Here is an 18,237-nt window from a genome sequence, read left to right as displayed (position 1 = left end):
CGTTTCCGGTGTAAACTCATCATTCAGCCACTTGAACAAAGGAAAGCTCATTTTGGCATCCATTGCCAATGCTGACTTTTTAAAATACAGAAAAGATTTGTTGCAGAAAATCAAACCGCAGACTGAAGCAGAAAAGCTGTGAAAAAACGAATCCGATCATTACATGGTCAAAATTCCTAAACCAAATCCCATTCATTCTCACGAATGTAATATATATATTTGGCCACCATGTGGCGCTGTGGTGCGGACCGAGCTTTTACCCGGATGTAAAGAGTTTCTTCGGACATTCTCCGTCAAGCTGGGGAAAGAGCACCGAAGAAACGGCGCACATTTACCGGACCCATGTGACATACAAGGTGTAATATTTATTCAGATAAATGCGCAGCGTTTGCTGCTGTACGTCATTTATTACAGATTCCCATAAGCTGGTGATCTTATAATGTTAAAACATATACTGTAAACGTACCAACTATACGTCTTTAGCTATAAACACGAATAATATATTATTTATTATATTATATTCTGTATACTTATTATGCACGTACTGAGAGAAAAGCACACTATATATGTCTTTAACCATAAATGATGTACTTTGTATATCGACTAACACAAAACATTATTAATGTTTTTCCAACCTAAAATATGTTTCTGTCAAACCCATTTTTCAGAAAAATTATTATTATTTGTTGCATATCCCAACTGTTCCATATGGGATATCGTTGCAGTGGAAAATTATGTTTGCATGTTAATTTCGTAAAATCCAATATTTTAGCAGGTACGTTATTAGTGTTGAGTCCTTCTATTGAGAAACGGGTCGGTTCCTGCGAGCTTTAAGCCGCGTGACGTCATCACTGCGCGCCGCCTCTCCTCAAACAACGCTCGCACTCCTCCGTCAGCGCTCTCCGTGTAATTCGGTGTTTTGGGGCTGGCTCGTGTTGCCGTGGATCGTTAGTTCTTCTATTTCTCTCGTGCAGGGTGGGAGTGTACTTTGTAGTCGACGCTCACTTATTTGGAGATGGAGTCCGGAGAGAACACCGAGGGGGGGGAGACCGCCCCTCTGTCGGCGGCCCAGAGGAGGGCAGAGATCCGCAGGAGGAAGCTGCTCATGAACTCCGAGGACAGGATGAACAGAATCGTTGGCTTCCCCACGAACGAGTCCGAAAACAACGGTACGATGTTCCAACCGATCCGCTTTACAGGGGAGAGTCCAGGAGCACATCTGGGTAGAATACTGTGTTAGAATAGGACCACATCTGGGTAGAATACTGTTAGAATAATAACACATCTGGGTAGAATACTGTGTTGGAATAGGACCACATCTGGGTAGAATACTGTTAGAATAATAACACATCTGGGTAGAATACTGTTAGAATAATAGCACATCTGGGTAGAATACTGTGTTAGAATAGGACCACATCTGGGTAGAATACTGTTAGAATAATAACACATCTGGGTAGAATACTGTTAGAATAATAACACATCTGGGTAGAATACTGTTAGAATAATAACACATCTGGGTAGAATACTGTTAGAATAATAACACATCTGGGTAGAATACTGTGTTAGAATAGGACCACATCTTGGTAGAATCTCGTGTTAGAATAATAACACATCTGGGGGGCTGTTGGTAAATGTAGCATTAATGCTAATAACCTGTCTGATAGGCTTACAATCCGACACAATAGCAAAAGGACCACAAAGGATTTTCTCCAAGCCGTTTGTTGTTTCTTCTTAAGATCTCGCTGATGTTTACAGTCATGTAGGATGGAGAAATGATTGTTACGCTTGCTGATAAATACTTGAAACCATCAACCCCCCCCCCAGCCGGGTCGCTCCTGCGTCCTGCAGAACCTCGCTTCCACCTCGACCTCGACAGGACGGAGCCGCGGTCCTCCTCCCCCTCGGGGCTCGGAAGTCGCTCCCACGGCGCCACGCCAGAGAGGAGGGGCTCGCCGCCGCTGCCGGACTGCGGCGGCGAGCCCCCAGGAGGCTCCCTGGAAGCCGACCCCGCGGGGGTCCGTCAGAGGCCGAGGGGGGAGCGGGTGCCAGACGACCTGGGCGGCTCCCCGCGCCAAGGCCTCCAGAAGTACCTCTCCCGCTTCGACGACGCCATGAAGCTGCGAGGTCAGATGGCCAACGAGAAGCCGGCCCAGGAGGGGGGGGCCGAGGCCGAGGACTTCGACCCGTTCAGGGTCTTCCGGCTCGTCGGCAGCGTCCTGCTGGCGGTCTTCGTCAGGGGTTTTGTCTGCAGGTTTCTGGTGAGTCAGCAGGTTGGGCCCATGGTCACAGTGTCGTCACATGACTCGTATCATTAATCACCCGACCAGCGGCAGCCACATTCTGTTGTGTCGTCTTTTCATTGCAGTCGATATTTGCTCCGTTTCTGACCCTGGAACTGGCCTACATGGGGCTGTACAAATACTTCCCAAAGGTGAGTCAAACTCCACCGGTAAAAACCATGTATCACCCAGGTGCATGCTGGGCTTTTACCTGGCTGTGCCCTTAGATAACCTCCAGTAACCCACAGTATTACACAAACAATTAAAGAATAATAAGTTATTAAGAATAAATAACTAAATAATAACTGCATTAGATATCTGCACATAAGGGTGGAGGGTTGGACGAGTCACTGAGTCGTTTGCTCTGAAGTTCTTTTAGGCTGAAGTTGGGACCTCTAGTGGGATCTTCAGTCAGATGAGAGGTTCTCCAAAGGGAACATAACCACTTTAGTCCACATTGGGCGCCAGAATCAGAACATAACCAAAGATCCTTGTCGTACCTTTAAGCTTTAGTTTGTCGTGATGTAGGCGTAGCTGTGCTCTCTTTTACTTTAGATGATTATTTATGACATCTGGGTCCCACGTGGACGTGACATCCACAGTGAAGAGCTGGCACAGTTCTCCAGGAGACACACACCCCTCAGAGTGTCTGTGCTCATTCCTCCAGGTGGAGAAGAAGGCTCAGACCACCGTGCTCACCGCGGCGCTGCTGCTGTCCGGCATCCCGGCCGAGGTCATCCACCGCTCCATGGACACGTACCGCAGGATGGGCGACGTCTTCGCCGACCTCTGCGTCTACTTCTTCACCTTCATCCTGTCGCACGAGGTCCTGCTGCTCGTCGGCTCGGAGGCTCCTGACGGGACGGGAGGCTCTCTGTCTCCATAGCAACGAGGCACTGCTGAGCGCTCATGCTAAGCTACGTGTGACCACAGGGTCTACAGGCTGTTGTTGTTGTTTTAACAGATCTGAGTAAATTTGCTTGTAGAAGAACGTGCAGCATTGTTTTGTGGTGATATTTATTTATTCAACACTAAAAGTCACAAAGATGAAACGTTTCCAGCTTAAAGTTCCAGAGATTCGTTTCTAACTTTACTTCTGACTACAAGCTCAAAAGATCTGTTCCTTTTTCTTCCTTCTCCTGTAACATCAGCCAGAGAGAAACGTGTGGATTATTTTAGAAGCCACAGCATGGAGGAACGATCATGATGATGATGTCATGAATCTTCTCGTGGCCCTGCTTTGAATCAATGTTTTTCCTCAAGTCAGAGGAAGGAAGCATTGATCATTTCGCCTTTAAAAGTCCAGTTTTTTATTTTGCTTTTATTTTAAGTGCATTTGTTGCTTTTGGGCCATCGGTTGTTTTTTTGTGCTTCTGAAGATTCGTCCCCCTTAAAGCCTCATTCATATAAATGTTTCTTCCCATACTCTCTTCTGTGCTCCTTATTTATTAAAGTGAATTTCAGACTTGAGGGTTTTTGCTTAAAACATCTTTCTTCAGTAAGTTACTCGTGATGTAAAACCCAACGATTCAAACCAAATAAAAACGTGTGCGACGCCCTGAGATGATGATTTCTATTTGACTACTTCTATGCAGATCACTATATTCCAATGGAGAATTCAATATGTTACATATGGAATATCACTTGTATTATAATATACAGGGTGAATTTACATATTTAAATGTATTTTCGAAATTAAGCATTTTTAAGGAAGATAGAAGTGTAACTATTAACTTTTTCTCCATTTTTTTAATGGAGGAAGGAGATATTGAAGGAAAACCAAATGCAAACAGTATGAACTTTTTTTCAAATTTTCCCAAATGGTCTACATTGGTCTACATTAATAGACCATAGACTACATTAAGTATGATCAAAACTATACATTTATAATAAAATGGTATTATAATACTTAAGTTTGCAGGTAAAATGGGAATCTCACGACATGTTTTGGTTATTGACTGACAGTATTGATCGTTCGCCTTTGTCCTCCAGGCTTCCGTAGGGCCTCCGTGCAGTTCCGACCTCCCGCCGCGCGGGGGCGCGCTGCGCGCGACCGGCCGGTCCCGTGACTTGTGGGAGCTGTCGCAGTTTTCTAACGTGCGGGTTCACGGACACAAACAAGCGTCCATCGCGCTCCTTCCTTGTCCGCGTGATATTTGGACGTTTTGTCTTTTTTAAGAGGACACAACGCAGTTGAATATCGATGGGACGCGAGTCCAGGTGGGTCCGAATTATCAGTGTTGTTGTGATTTAACGATCGATTGCGACTAACAGTAAAACTTAAGCTACTCGTTGTCACTTCGTTTAGCATGCTAGGCTAACGCGCCTAGCCGCTAACACGTTCACGTTAAACGGCTCAACCGGAATACGAATCAAAATGTGTTCGGTGGATGTCACGTTGTTTTTTATTTCCATGCGGTGTGTTCCTCAGACACTACCGGAAGCGGTCCACGTCCCGGGGACGGTCGGGAAGCCGCTCCAAGAGTCGCTCCCCGGACAAACGCTCCAAGAAGGACGACCGAGACCGGAACCGGAGAGAGCGGTCCCGGAGCCGGGACCGCCGCAGGTCCCGGTCCAGGGACAGGAAACGAGTCCGGTGAGTGATTGTTTCCGTCATTAAGCCTCCAAACTGCCACGATGAGACGGCTGCTCTTTGCTTTTAGCTTGAGTCTCCATTCAAGTGTTCAGTGTGGACTTGTTCTCCTCTCCGGCGTCCAGGCGCTCCAGGAGCAGAGAGCGCAGGAGGTCCAGAAGCCGAGACAGGAGGAGGTCGGGCAGCAGGACCCGAACTCGCAGGTCCCGGTCCGCCAGCCCCAGCAAGAGCAGGAGGCCAGACGAAAAGTGAGACTTCTTTTACAAGGAAATAAATGCTTCGTCTCAAGATCAACCGCACCAGTGTTTCTCTTGACGGTTCTCCTCTTCAGATCAAGGAGCAAGGAGAAGGACAACGTGGAGCCTTTATCCGAAAAGAAAAAGATCAAAGAGGAGAAGGAGGATGAGAAGGTGGAGGACGTAAGTCACCTTCATCCAGTTCCAGCAGGTCTCCTAAAGGAGCCGGATGTGTCTGATCTCTTCTCCGTGTCCCTGCAGCAAGACTTTGACCAGAACAAGCTGGAGGAGGAGATGAGGAAGAGGAAGGAGCGGGTGGAGAAGTGGCGGGAGGAGCAGAGGAAGAAGGCCATCGAGAACATTGGGGAGATCAAGAGGGAGCTGGAGGAGATGAAGCAGGGCAAGAAGTGGAGCCTGGAGGATGATGAGGGTGAGGAAGCACTGTGTCATTTATCAAACCTGGATTAAATGGTTTAAGTGGGTCACCCCTCACTGAGGAGTCTCTTGGTTCTTAGTGTTTTACTTGTGTAATTAGCTACATTCTTGATGCAAATATAACATTTAATATCAGTTATTGTGGACTTTTGTCTCTTGTTTGCACTTTAACCCTCTTGCTGCGGGACTAATAACGTATCATCTCCTCTTCTCCTCCCATGGCGGACCCTCCTCGGTTCAGACGACGATGAGGACAACTCTGCTCCGATGGAAGGAGACGACGAGGAAGACGGGGAGGGCAAGGTGGAGAGCGAAGAGAAGGAGATAAAGGAGGAGAAGAAGGCGGAGGAAGAGGAGGAGGAGGAGGTGGAAGCGGAGAAGGAGAGCGAGGCCCCGATGGAGCTGGAGGCAGAGGAGGACGACGTCGACCCTCTAGACGCCTACATGGAGGAGGTGAAGCAGGAGGTGAAGAAGTTCAACATGGGAGCCATGAAGGGAAACGACAAGGTGAGTCCAGGGCAGGATGCAGCTTCTCTGAGATGTTGAGTGGTGTTTTCTTCTCCGATGGTCCTCAGTGGTCTCATGTCAACAGAAAGGAGCGATGACGGTAACCAAGGTGATGACGGTCCTTAAAACCAGAAAAGGACCCAACACTCACAAGAAGAAGGGGGAGCTGATGGAGAACGACCAGGACGCCATGGAGGTGAGCTTCAAACCATCCGGCCTTCCCTCTCAATGAGAAACCGGTCTCAACCCCCTCCCCCCCCCTCCTGTGTGTCAGTACTCGTCAGAGGAGGAGGAGGTGGACCTGCAGACGGCTCTGACGGGCTTTCAGACCAAGCAGAGGAAGGTCCTGGAGCCCGTGGACCACGGCAAGATCCAGTACGAGCCGTACCGCAGGAACTTCTACGTGGAGGTGCCCGAGCTGGCCAGGATGACGCCAGAAGGTCAGTGAACCAGATCCTAGATGCCAGCAGTGCGTCTGAGTTGAAGCGCATTGAATCGTCCTTTTTCTTTCTATAAAAAGCCTCGGTAGCAACACAGATTTTATTGTATTAAAGTCAAAGTGGGCCCGTTTAGAGGAGTTCCTTAAACCCGAGTGACCTTTCACCTTCTCGCCTCCTTCTGTCTTCTCGGTGAAGACGTGAACGCGTACCGCCTGGAGCTGGAGGGCATCAACGTCAAAGGGAAGGGATGTCCCAAACCCATCAAGACCTGGGTCCAGTGCGGCGTGTCCATGAAGATCCTCAGCGCCATGAGGCGGTGAGGAGGGGGGCGGGGCCTAAACAACCGCTGCTTAAGCCTCTTTTTAACGTCCAGCCAGCTTCATGTTTAGCGTTTCCTCCCCAGGCACGGCTACGAAAAGCCCACCCCCATCCAGGCCCAGGCCATCCCCGCCATCATGTCGGGTCGAGACCTCATCGGCATCGCCAAGACCGGCAGCGGGAAGACCATCGCCTTCCTGCTGCCCATGTTCAGACACATCATGGACCAGAGGCCCCTGGAGGAGTCCGAGGGACCCATCGGTGAGCGACCAATGTTTGTGCTTCTTTGGGGGGGAGGGGGGGGGGTGTAGTGCTGCGCTGCCTCTCAGAGACTCGGTTCAAATTTAGGTCAAAGGGAAGAACTCCACAGCACCTCGCTAACGTCGCTAACGTCTCCCCCCACAGCGGTGATCATGACTCCCACCCGAGAGCTGGCTCTGCAGATCACCAAGGAGTGTAAGAAGTTCTCCAAGCAGCTGTCCCTCAGGGTGGTGTGTGTGTACGGAGGCACAGGCATCAGCGAGCAGGTACACGCACACACACACACACACACAGGTGCTGCTTCGTTACAAAGGGCTGGCAGGTGATTGGACGAGCCACTTGTCAGTCAAGCGTGCGTAGCATGGAAGGCTCCAGACCCTCTGACTCAAAGTGCTTTTGTCTGGCTCACAGATTGCGGAGCTGAAGCGAGGAGCGGAGATCATCGTGTGCACCCCGGGGAGAATGATTGACATGTTGGGGGCCAACAGCGGTGAGTCGGGGGGTGTGATCCTGTAGAGTTGTGAGGAAGAGGAGCTCCACCAAGCTTCTACAGGGACATTCCTTTATTTACATGCATCTGAATATGCACACACACAGCTGTTTTACTGCGTGTGGAGCTGGAAGCCGAGCGTTGCTTCATGGTGTCCTTCTGTTTGGGGGGTGTCATTGTTTCCACACATGCGAGGTAATCTCTTAATATGTTTCCCTTGTAGGTGACAAGGCGCCGGTCAGATAATGCTCGCTGGGGCGCCGGCTCTTGTTTTGTATCTTGAGGCTGTTTTGTGACTTTTAACAGGTCCCTGGTTCCCCTCAGATGGTACGCAAGACCTGAGACTGATGTAGATCAATTAAAGCCACAGTGGCCACAGTGCTCTGCAGTGACCATGTTTAGCTGGAGGAAAGGCTCCCTGTGTTTAGAAGAAGGCCGACTGGAGGTCAACCGTTTCCCATCATGCTCCTCTCCTCCAGGTCGAGTCACCAACCTGCGGCGGGCCACCTACGTGGTGCTGGACGAGGCCGACAGGATGTTCGACATGGGCTTCGAGCCGCAGGTCAGTGTCGCCTCAACAGAACCAGTGCGTGGGTCTGATTAAGGAGCTGCACAGATAGATAATAAATAAATAAATGACTGCCAGGAGATTAAAGCTTGGACCAACCGACCGAGGCGGTTAAACTCATTCAAACTGTTATGTTACGTTCTCTTTACCAGAGAATCGCTGCACTCCAGCTTCCATGCTTCATACAAGTATTGTTTCTTGTTGACTAAGAGGCAGAAACCCTGGTTTGAGTTTGCAGTTCCTCTTCTGTGTACGGGGTCTACGGGGTCTAACGCGCCGTCTGGTTCCCCCACCAGGTGATGCGCATCGTGGACAACGTGCGCCCGGACCGGCAGACCGTCATGTTCTCGGCCACCTTCCCCCGGGCCATGGAGGCGCTGGCCCGGAGGATCCTGGCCAAGCCCCTGGAGGTGCAGGTGGGGGGCCGCAGTGTGGTCTGCTCCGACGTGGAGCAGCACGTGGTGAGTCTTCTGCCCTTCATCTCAGCGGCCTGCTCGCCATCCAGGCCGCCGTGTTGCTTGAGTCCTTGTTTCTCTTCGGCTCTGCAGCTGGTGATCGAAGAGGACAAGAAGTTCCTGAAGCTGCTGGAGATCCTGGGCCACTACCAGGAGAAGGGCTCGGTCATCATCTTCGTGGACAAACAGGAGCACGCGGACACGCTGCTGAAGGACCTGATGAAGGCCTCGTACCCCTGCATGTCGCTGCACGGAGGTGAGCAGGAGTTTGGAGGCTGCATGAGCGAGATGATTAACTGGAGCAGTATAGCTCACTGAGTGGGGGGGTCGCCCCCGAGTATCTGCTCCCTTTGACTCTCCTTTCACTGCCGACCTCTCAGGAATCGACCAGTACGACAGAGACAGCATCATCAACGACTTCAAGAACGGGGCGTGCCGCCTCATGGTGGCCACCTCGGTGGCGGCCCGAGGGCTGGACGTCAAGCAGCTCATCCTGGTGGTCAACTACAACTGCCCCAACCACTACGAGGACTACGTCCACCGGGCCGGCCGCACGGGCCGGGCCGGCAACAAGGTCAGCCGCTCGCCCCCGATGGGTGTCTGAGATCAGCTGTGAGGGTTCAGGGGAGGTCACACCCTGCTTCTTCTTCCAGGGCTTCGCCTACACCTTCATCACGGACGACCAGGTCCGCTACGCCGGTGACATCATCAAGGCGCTGGAGCTGTCCGGCTCCCCCGTCCCGCAGGAGCTGGAGCAGCTGTGGGCCTCCTTCAAGGACCAGCAGAAACTGGTGAGGGGGGGGGGGCCCCCGATGAGGTCGCCTTGTGAGGGACGCCGGGAGTCTTAACGCCGGTCTGTGTCCTCGCTGCAGGAGGGAAAGTCCATCAAGAGCAGCAGCGGCTTCTCGGGAAAAGGCTTCAAGTTCGACGAGACGGAGCACGCGCTGGCCAACGAGAGGAAGAAGCTGCAGAAGGCGGCGCTCGGCCTGCAGGACTCGGACGACGAGGACGGCGCCCTGGACGTGAGTCTCGTGTCTTCAAGGGCTCCGATGGCTTCAGGCTGTGTACCATAAACGCCTTTTATTTTGAAGGCCTTTTCCTGCGTTCATGTAACCCAGGATGGGGGGGCTACAAACACATCATATGTCCCTCCCCCCAGATTGAGGAGCAAATCGAGAGCATGTTCAACTCCAAGAAGAGGGTGAAGGATCTGTCGGCTCCCGGCTCGGCCTCCGGTTCCTCGGGCTCGGCGTCCTCCTCGGCCGGCGTCCAGGGGGGGCTGCCGGGCCTCGGGCCCCCGTCCGCCGGAAACATCCAGAAACTGGAGATGGCCAAGAGGCTGGCGCTGAAGATCAACGCTCAGAAGAACCTGGGCGCCGAGGCTCAGGTACGTCGGCAGCTCTGTTCAGCGACCCGCCAAAATAAAACTGATACTATATTCTTCAAATGTTTTAACGTATTGCTGCAGTTTTTTAATGTTCTCAGTAACTTTAGTTTGAATGAAATCGGACCTTTTAGTTCTTCCTCCGTATTCTGCGTGCAGGACGTGATGCAGCAGGCCACCAACGCCATCCTGCGGGGGGGCACCATCATGACGCCCTCGGTGTCGGCGAAGACCATCGCGGAGCAGCTGGCGGAGAAGATCAACGCCAAGCTGAACTACACCCCCGTGGAGAAGCTGGAGGAGGAGCGGCAGGCGGCTGAACAGGCCGAGACGGTGAAGAGATACGAGGAGGAGCTGGAGATCAACGACTTCCCTCAGGTGGGCGCATTCCTCCTCGTCACAAACGACCTCCGTGACGATTGGTGCCTAGACGCGTGACATCACCTTTGTCCCGCCCACTTCAAACCAGGAGGAAGACCAGACAAAGACCTCACATGAGAAGCAGTGTTCATTTTGGCATTTAGTTTGTCTTTTATATGAAAATGCTTTTCACTTTAATTCTTCTTAGTTTTAGTCACATTTAAGTCTCATTAACGAACGTTAGAAGAAATCGTAGATTTAGTCATAGTTTTTATTTTTAAGATAGATGGAAAAAAGGTCGTTAACAAATAATTTTATAATATTTACGAAGTGAACCTGATGAGAAATGAGCGGCACAGGAACATTTTGTATTCACGTTTATCGCATTGAGCGACTTGTTTGGGTCGAAGGTATTTAGAGACTAACAGAAGGCTTTTGGTGGTTCTGAGAGCGCTCGGTACTGGTTCAGTTTGACAACGTGCTGCTGCTGCCCCCCCCAGACGGCCAGGTGGAAGGTGACGTCCAAAGAAGCTCTGCAGAGGATCGGTGAGTACTCTGAAGCCGCCATCACCATCCGAGGAACCTACTTCCCTCCAGGCAAGGAGCCCAAGGAGGGAGAACGGAAGATCTACCTGGCCATTGAAAGTAAGTGACTCCCCCTTCTGACCTGTGACCCCTGACCCCACTCCTCTGGGCCTCCTTGCGCTAACGTTAGCGCTGTGTGTCTTCTAGGTGCCAACGAGCTGGCTGTGCAGAAAGCCAAAACGGAGATCACGCGTTTAATCAAGGAGGAGCTCATCAGATTAGTAAGTACCTTCACGCCTCTCGGCTCCAGCATCAGATCCTTCAGATCTTCTGCACATGTAACACGTTGCTTTGTTTTTTTGTCTTTCAGCAAAATTCCTACCAGCCGACGAGCAAAAGTCGGTACAAGGTTCTGTAGAGGCGTCTCTAGGACCTCGTCAGGGTGGTTGAGGAATGTTTTAGCCCATATTTTAAATAGTGTTCTATTCGATTACCTCAGTTTAGCATCGTTTTCTTTTCATTTTTGAAAGCCCCCCCTTTAGTTTGCTCTGCGTTGGTTTTCACCTCCACAACTATGAGTTAAACGTAGACTTGTTTTCTTTGTCTCTGCCACCAAGTAGTCGGATGAGAAATGTTTTTACTTTTCTGCACAATAAAAGAATGTGTTGCTAATAAAATCCGTGTGTCCATTTGTTTCAAGTGTGCAAACCGGTGAGTAGTCTCCTCACATGGAACCCTGTCCAACATGATGTTAAATAAAAGGTAGTAAATACACCTTTTGAAATAAATACAACCATAATTATGGAAGGAAGTGTAAATAAAGATGTATGAAGTACTTAATACGGTCTCTGGTTGATTCTGAGACACGTTGAAAATAATCAAGATGTTATATAATGATGAAATGTGTTATTTATCTGAGGGGGGGGCAGGTTACTAAAACCTCGTAAATAAATGTTAGTGTAAATCAAGACAAACACCTGTTTTTTTTTTATAACTGGTGACTCATTTTTACTTATATTATTCTTATTTCCTGCCTCGATAGACAGCAGATGTTTATTCACAAATGTTGAATTGCACATTTTGAATTATTCAGTAGCCTCCCCTTTGTGTCTTATTCATCGTTGCTGGGGGGCTATTTGGGGAGCGTTTTAAACCCGGTTTAAGGATTTGTTTTGCACAACATTATTTAAATGAATACAAAATAAAGCCCTTTATTGGAAGCATCAGAAGAAACGTTTAAATGTGAAAGGGCGGAAGTGGAAGCAGCGCGTGCTGCTGCGCATGCGCAGACTGCGCTCCCAGCCTCATTAGACCTTAATGGAAAATGGCTTCGTTTCTGATCCAAACCTCTGGAGCTGGGAAATAACAAAACAACCCCCCCCCCCGCCCCGTTAACGGTTACCGGCCACACCGGGGCTCCGCGGCGGGCCGACCGACGTCCCGCGGCGGGGAGACATTCTCGTTCTGGGCGTAAAATGGATCCATTCGCGCTTTAAAGGGATGAAAGATCATTTTCCTCTTTAACCCTTTCTGGACCGAATCAACAATCGAGGTACAGTAACCCCCCCCCCCCCCCCCCCGCATGCACATCCATGTCTTCATGTCTCACTTCACTATTAAGTGTCTTTATTCGGCCGGAACGCGTCTGCACGCGGGGGGGCAGGCGAGGGGGGGGGCATAAAAACACGGAATACTTGTGCATTACGGCTTCAGTTTACTTCAGACCCACAGAAAGAACTCTGAGGATTCATCCATGGTGGGTAAAGAGCCATGTATAGATGAAGAGGTCAGAGGTCAGCATGCACCTGACCACCATGTGACCTCTGACCTTCAGAAGGAGGAGGCCGACCTTCACAGACAGGAAACTACCTGGGGGGGCTTCTTTGGTCCTTTGTATTCTCAGAGGGGCTAAATATTGACATCAATCATTGTTCATTTTATTTACCCCCCCCCCCCCCATGGAGCTGTGCTTTCCTCTGATATTAACATGACCCCCCCCCCCCCCCTCCCGCAGAAGATGATGCGCCAGGTGACAAGCGGCGACTTCTGCATGAGCGGCAGGCCGTCGTGTTTGGCGGAGGACGGACGCCACGCCCCCTCCCACTTTGACCTTTGCACCCAGGCCAACAAGTTCTACCCCCCCCCGCCCCCCTCCTCCCTGCAGATGACACTAGCCCCCATGGCCCTGCCCGCCCAGGGACACAAGCCCATGGCGTGCCAGAGACAGGAGGCGCTCGCCGGCTCGCCGGGGAAGATCCCCGACATCAAAGGGGGCGGCGACCCGCCTATGGACGACGGGAAGAAGAAGAGCGGCAAGGGGGGGGGCAAGTCGGGGCGGCGCGGAAGGCCCCTGGGCACCACCAAGCTGGCCGGGTACAGGACCAGCACGGGCCGGCCGCTCGGAACCACCAGGGCGGCGGGGTTCAAGACCAGCCCGGGGAGGCCGCTGGGCACCACCAGGGCGGCGGGGTACAAGGTGAGCCCGGGGCGCCCCCCAGGGAGCATCAAGGGCCTCGCCCGCCTCAACAAACTGGCCTACGGGGGCAGCGCCTGCAGCGGGGCGGCCTTCCCCTACCCGCTGCCTCACAAGGAGATCCTCCTCGAACCCTCCTGCAAAGAGAAGACGGCCCCCGAGTGAAGCTTCTGCATACGGGGGGGGGGGGGGGGGGCAGGGGGCGGGGGGGCAGTCCGCCGGGAGGAGTTTTCTATTATTCGTGTTGGTGTCATCTGTGTGCCTGCCACCAAATATAATCTAACACTGTTAGTTTCATCACACCTGCCCAGATGTTCATGGAGGGGGGGGGTTATTCACTGTGCTACATGTAGCAGCACCGCTAACGCACCGGTTCACCTTTGAACCCAGAGGGACCTTTATGTGTCACATTTGTAAAAAAAGAAAAGAAAATGGGAAGCACGTTCAAATGCAAACAGCTGGGGGAGGGGGGGGTTGGGATGTGGGGGGGGGAGACCTACAGATCAGGCCGACCGGCCTCCAGAATCCAACAGCTGCTTGGGTGCAGGCATCAACATCCAGATGTTTGAGAGGAGCAACAAGTCCCAGCTGTTTGTTACAGCTTGTGAACTTTCACCTTTCACTCACGGAGCAGAAAGAAGATCCAGTCTTAAATTATTTAGTGATCAAAATCCATCAGTTGCACACAATCTGTTTCTGTTGCATTATGGGAACAACACAGACTCCAGACAGGATTTCAAAAAGGTCCCTAAAGTATTTAGTGTCATTTCAAACGTTGGGGACGGTCCAGCTTCTTTGAGTGAAGGACTCTGCCAGGAGATGAACGTGTTAAATTTGGTGCAATAATGGGTTGTACGTATCGTGCTGTGGAAACTTTGATACAATGACTTTCTATTATGGATGTACTTTTATACAGGTGTGCGAGGCCTTCTCTCACGTGCAGACTCCCCCCCCCCCCTCCTTTACCAAAGAACACAACGTTATCTCACAGAATCCTTCTCTCATATATTCCACCTCCTCACTGAGTACTGAGGAAAAGGCCTCGAAGGCCACACACGTTCTGTCCTGTTTGTACGAAGAAACAACAACTTTCATTGTAAATGCTACGTAAACTTAGCTATCGTATTTATATCCTCCGTCATCGTCGTGTTTTAAATGCAGTTCTAGTAGCCATGTTTCATACGTAACCCACATTTTAGTTTTACAGTGATTTTTGCTAGAAATGGTTTTACTCGTTCTGTCTTTGAGCTTCTCTAGAGTACGATGAGCTGTCTGCTCCGCCCCTTTTGGGAGTTTTGGTCCCGCCCCTTTTTGGAAGTTGGTCACGCCGAGCTTCTGCAGCTCTGAGGAGCTGAAGCCCGTTTTACTGTTTTGTGTATTCTGAAAAAAGCACCTTTTGTTTGAACAAACCTAAAAAAAGACTGTTTAGCAAAGGCAGCTAAAAAAACTCACAAGAACATGTTTTGGGCTTTTTAGAAGTGAAAGTCAACTGACCGGACCGGACCACGAGTCTATCTGAGGCGTGTCCTCTGTGCGCCGGTTTCTCTCTGAAACGCTGTGGCGGGATTTGTTTACTGCAAAGTGCAGTTAGTCTCCTTTTTGTGAGGAAAGAAGGGATCAAGGGAGGATGTGGGTTACTCTGACACAGACTCAAGGTCATGACTCGAGTTCAATTGGTGCACATGAAGTGATAGTTTACTCTTTCTTTTTCTTATAATCATCGGCATTGATAGTGGTCTGTCGGTGATGATTTTAAAAAACCTGACCTCACATTTTGGGCGTTTCGGAGACGACGTGAAGTTCTTCCTGAAGCTTCGCGTCGGTCCCAAGTTATTCCTGCATGCTCGTTGTGGAATGTTCAAGAGTTGTTCAATAAATCTGTAAAGTAACACATTCTACTGAAACGTGTTCAATTGTACTTTTTTAGTGTTTGTCTCGTACCAAAATATCTTCAAAAAAACTGAAGTGTAAATCCATTAAGTAAGAAACCAACAGATTATTGTGATAATTGTCTTTTACCCCGATAAAGATTTGGTCTCCATGGGAACCATTGAGTTACAACAAACCAAATAACCTGTTCAAATTAATAGATTCCTATGTATCATTCAACATACAGAAATCAATTACATATCACAAATAAGTACAATTTCAGCATGAAAATCAATAAATGTTATTTGGCATGATGCTGTGCAAATCATTTAATTGTAAATAAGGGAAACGACATTTACACTGTATTCCTATAACGTTTAGCTTAATATAATTAATATTTAATTAATGAATTAGTCATCGAAAGTTGTACTACAGAGAAACGTGTCACATATAGATCTGAATTTCAACGTAAATGTAAATAAATTACATTCAACGACAGACCGGAATTCGTGTTTGTATGTCCGGAAGCTGAACCGGAAGTGCAACCGTTATTTTCTTCCCCCGCTGTAGAGACGTTCCTATGAGACGAAAAGCATCGTCTCAACATGTCGTGAATCCGATTTGCAGACAGCAAAATAAAAAATGGGGGCGATTTTAAATAAAGTTCCCATTCTTTATGTTTTGTTACTAACTTTAATGTTTTATCATTCTGATGTTTTGAAGTATTCGGCTGTGAGCGCACAAGGTAAGAGCTTATTGTTAGCTAACCACAGCTAACGTGTCGTCACACTGCTAACTGCGTTTTGTAATGCCAATAGACGTGTTCACCTTTTAACAAGATATCAATAAGGTATTATATCATTACGTTAACAGAGACCTGGCGGTAATTACACCCCCAATTAAACGTTTATTAACACGTTAAAGTTACTCTTTTTGTATCTGTATTTTAGCTGAGAAGCTAATGCTGCTCCTTTGATGGTACATGTTAGCACCTAGCAGTTAGCTAGAGCTAATGCGACATACTTAATGCCTCTTTGGAACGACACAGGAATAAGAAGCTGCAGCTCCGTGGTCCATGTTCCATATCGTTCCATATCACGTCTGCAATGCGTTGTCCTTCAAAGGGACTCATAACCAAAGGAGGGCCGCTTCTGTAGATAAGAGGTCACCCTTAAAACAGCGTATCTGTGTGAGAAGAGTCCTCTGATCTTCTGTTTGTGGTCTCCTCAGAGGATGACGAGTCTCAGGAGCTCCGGCTGTCCGAGGACGCGGAGAACCGGCCCCGCTTCGTGGAGTCCGACGACTCGCCGCCCAAGAGGCACTTTAAGACGGCCGAGATGGCCGACGCCGTGATGAGATCTGTGGCCCCCATCGACCCGTCTGACATCGAGTCCCTTTTCCCCCAAAACGTGAGGGACCGGCGGGCGGGCTTCACCCCCCCCTCCGAGGAGAGCGGCGCCCAGTGTGATCCCACAGGAGCGGAGGACGTGAGCGACGAGCCGTCCCAGCAGGTAACTCACCAGCAGAAGGTCGATGGACATTTAGTTGACATATGGTGACTAATGAATTCATTCATTACCTCTTAACCCCCCCGCATCCCCCCAGGTCACTCTGGACATGGTGCGCGCTGACGTCCCGTCCTCCGAGGAGCGGAACGGCACAGAGGCCACCAAGACCTACAAGGTGACCTGCGACCGGAGGAACATCACGAAGGTCGACAGCTTCACTGTGCAGGTCCTCAATGCATCGCAGGTACAACAACCGCCATTTAAACATGTTTTTGCCTCATTATTAAGCTCATAAAGGACAGTTTTACTTTGGAGCTGCTACAGTAGCAGAGCAGCTGGTGGTCACGTTTAACCTCCCACCCCCCTCAGGACCTGATGGAGTTCCTGAATGCTAACGGCACCGAGTGCTCCGTGGTGCTGTTCTTCACCGCATGGTGCCAGTTCTCTGCCAGCTTGGCGCCTCACTTCAACGCCCTGCCCCGAGTCTTTCCCAGCATGCACTTCCTGGCACTGGACGCCTCGCAGCACAGCAGGTGATGCTCGTGACATCGGGAATTGATCTTTGATTACCTCTTGTCGTGGGGACGTTGGCTTGTGTCTGTTGATATTATAAATCTATATATAATATTATCAACTATTATATATATATATAATATTATCAACTAGTACAGCAACTAAATGACAAACAATACAAGAGGGTTTTTCTTTGTGCTTTTAGACTTTAAACTTTAAACCGACTCAAAGAAACGCGTCCACACGGGACTCCTCATGGCAGCCTGTTAGAGGCCGACAGGAAGTGGAACCTGTTTCAAGTCGAGAGAGACGCGTTTGAGTCTTTTGAACGTCACTTTTTAAACATCCTCCGATTCATGGGACCCTTTGTGTCTGATGTTTGAGTGCGTTCCACGATGGAGAACGTAGGGGTGGACTGTGTTGACATTGTGGCGCCGTGTACCGTCTGCAGCCTCTCGACCCGGTTCGGCACGGTGGCCGTGCCCAACATCCTGCTGTTCCAGGGGGCCAAGCCCATGGCTCGCTTCAACCACACGGAGAGAACGCTGGAGACGCTCACCTCCTTCATCGGGAACCAGACAGGGTTTGAGATGGGCCCCGACAGAAACGTGACGGAGACGGACCGCCTGGGCCCCCTCCTCAGCGTCCCGGTGAGGAGCATCGACTGGCTGCTCGTCTTCTCTGTGCTCTTCATCGCCGGCTTCACCACGTACGCCATCCTGCGCACCGACAGCATCCGCTGGCTCATCCCGGGACAGGAGCACGAGCACCAGGACTGACAAAGTGTGTGTGTGTGTGTGTGTGTGTGTGTGAGGCTTTGAGATTCCCATTAAAAAAAGTTAATAATTTGTAGCTTTGGTCTTTTAGGCTCTTGTTTTTAAATTGTCTATTCTATTCGAGGGCAAAGTGCAAAACGTTATCCAGTGATGTTATTTTATCAAATAAATACAAAATAAAGGATTCATCCACCCTGAAATACATAAACACCAGTTAAACCCAAAAATTGTTTTAAATAAATAATAA

The 18,237-nt window shown here is 50.0% G+C and overlaps 4 protein-coding genes across 6 annotated transcripts; all 4 read left to right on the top strand.

The window, feature by feature from the left end:
• The first annotated feature begins 842 nt into the window (after positions 1 to 842).
• camlg (calcium modulating ligand) lies at positions 843 to 3,841 on the top strand. Its single transcript, XM_037467407.2, has 4 exons — positions 843 to 1,169; positions 1,825 to 2,258; positions 2,366 to 2,431; positions 2,947 to 3,841. The coding sequence occupies exons 1-4, from the start codon at positions 1,016 to 1,018 to the stop codon at positions 3,163 to 3,165; spliced, it is 873 nt and encodes a 290-aa protein (XP_037323304.2). The 5' UTR covers positions 843 to 1,015; the 3' UTR covers positions 3,166 to 3,841.
• A 498-nt stretch (positions 3,842 to 4,339) lies between these two features.
• ddx46 (DEAD (Asp-Glu-Ala-Asp) box polypeptide 46) lies at positions 4,340 to 11,486 on the top strand. 2 transcript variants are annotated; one of them, XM_062558051.1, is made up of 24 exons: positions 4,340 to 4,499; positions 4,711 to 4,875; positions 4,998 to 5,120; positions 5,204 to 5,291; positions 5,370 to 5,538; positions 5,785 to 6,050; positions 6,136 to 6,246; positions 6,325 to 6,490; positions 6,686 to 6,806; positions 6,894 to 7,069; positions 7,214 to 7,335; positions 7,481 to 7,559; positions 7,866 to 7,886; positions 8,039 to 8,121; positions 8,424 to 8,588; positions 8,676 to 8,838; positions 8,963 to 9,156; positions 9,236 to 9,373; positions 9,455 to 9,604; positions 9,742 to 9,969; positions 10,126 to 10,344; positions 10,827 to 10,971; positions 11,059 to 11,132; positions 11,222 to 11,486. In XM_062558051.1, exons 1-24 carry the CDS (start codon positions 4,483 to 4,485, stop codon positions 11,267 to 11,269), a joined length of 3,231 nt encoding a protein of 1,076 aa, XP_062414035.1. In that variant the 5' UTR covers positions 4,340 to 4,482; the 3' UTR covers positions 11,270 to 11,486. The 2 variants fall into 2 exon arrangements, with proteins under 2 accessions (XP_062414035.1, XP_037323243.2); XM_037467346.2 differs by lacking the exon at positions 7,866 to 7,886.
• Positions 11,487 to 12,119: 633 nt separating this feature from the next.
• c16h5orf24 (chromosome 16 C5orf24 homolog) lies at positions 12,120 to 13,514 on the top strand. Of its 2 annotated transcripts, none has more exons than XM_037467422.2 (2): positions 12,120 to 12,403; positions 12,869 to 13,514. In XM_037467422.2, the coding sequence occupies exon 2, from the start codon at positions 12,869 to 12,871 to the stop codon at positions 13,487 to 13,489; it is 621 nt and encodes a 206-aa protein (XP_037323319.1). In that variant the 5' UTR covers positions 12,120 to 12,403; the 3' UTR covers positions 13,490 to 13,514. The 2 variants fall into 2 exon arrangements, with proteins under 2 accessions (XP_037323319.1, XP_037323318.1); XM_037467421.2 differs by having other exon boundaries at positions 12,866 to 13,514.
• A 2,231-nt stretch (positions 13,515 to 15,745) lies between these two features.
• txndc15 (thioredoxin domain containing 15) lies at positions 15,746 to 18,210 on the top strand. Its single transcript, XM_062558100.1, has 5 exons — positions 15,746 to 15,938; positions 16,424 to 16,704; positions 16,799 to 16,945; positions 17,071 to 17,234; positions 17,666 to 18,210. The coding sequence occupies exons 1-5, from the start codon at positions 15,836 to 15,838 to the stop codon at positions 17,991 to 17,993; spliced, it is 1,023 nt and encodes a 340-aa protein (XP_062414084.1). The 5' UTR covers positions 15,746 to 15,835; the 3' UTR covers positions 17,994 to 18,210.
• Positions 18,211 to 18,237: the final 27 nt, after the last annotated feature.

This window comes from Pungitius pungitius, chromosome 16 (genome assembly GCF_949316345.1).
Source record: "Pungitius pungitius chromosome 16, fPunPun2.1, whole genome shotgun sequence".
Lineage (NCBI taxonomy): Eukaryota > Metazoa > Chordata > Actinopteri > Perciformes > Gasterosteidae > Pungitius > Pungitius pungitius.
This window is presented reverse-complemented; position numbering and strand designations above follow the sequence as displayed.

What these genes read in the sequence shown, in the direction of transcription:
- c16h5orf24 (XM_037467422.2), top strand. Translation starts at nt 12,869, where the DNA reads ATGATGCGCCAGGTGACAAGCGGCGACTTCTGCATGAGCGGCAGGCCG.
- txndc15 (XM_062558100.1), top strand. Translation starts at nt 15,836, where the DNA reads ATGGGGGCGATTTTAAATAAAGTTCCCATTCTTTATGTTTTGTTACTA. An exon ending in AGGTCCTCAATGCATCGCAG is followed by an intron (nt 16,946 to 17,070) that starts GTACAACAACCG and finishes CACCCCCCTCAG; the next exon opens with GACCTGATGGAGTTCCTGAA. An exon ending in GACGCCTCGCAGCACAGCAG is followed by an intron (nt 17,235 to 17,665) that starts GTGATGCTCGTG and finishes TACCGTCTGCAG; the next exon opens with CCTCTCGACCCGGTTCGGCA.
- ddx46 (XM_062558051.1), top strand. An exon ending in ACGACCAGGACGCCATGGAG is followed by an intron (nt 6,247 to 6,324) that starts GTGAGCTTCAAA and finishes CCTGTGTGTCAG; the next exon opens with TACTCGTCAGAGGAGGAGGA. An exon ending in TCAAGGACCAGCAGAAACTG is followed by an intron (nt 9,374 to 9,454) that starts GTGAGGGGGGGG and finishes TCCTCGCTGCAG; the next exon opens with GAGGGAAAGTCCATCAAGAG.
- camlg (XM_037467407.2), top strand. Translation starts at nt 1,016, where the DNA reads ATGGAGTCCGGAGAGAACACCGAGGGGGGGGAGACCGCCCCTCTGTCG. An exon ending in GTTTTGTCTGCAGGTTTCTG is followed by an intron (nt 2,259 to 2,365) that starts GTGAGTCAGCAG and finishes TTTTCATTGCAG; the next exon opens with TCGATATTTGCTCCGTTTCT. An exon ending in TGTACAAATACTTCCCAAAG is followed by an intron (nt 2,432 to 2,946) that starts GTGAGTCAAACT and finishes TCATTCCTCCAG; the next exon opens with GTGGAGAAGAAGGCTCAGAC.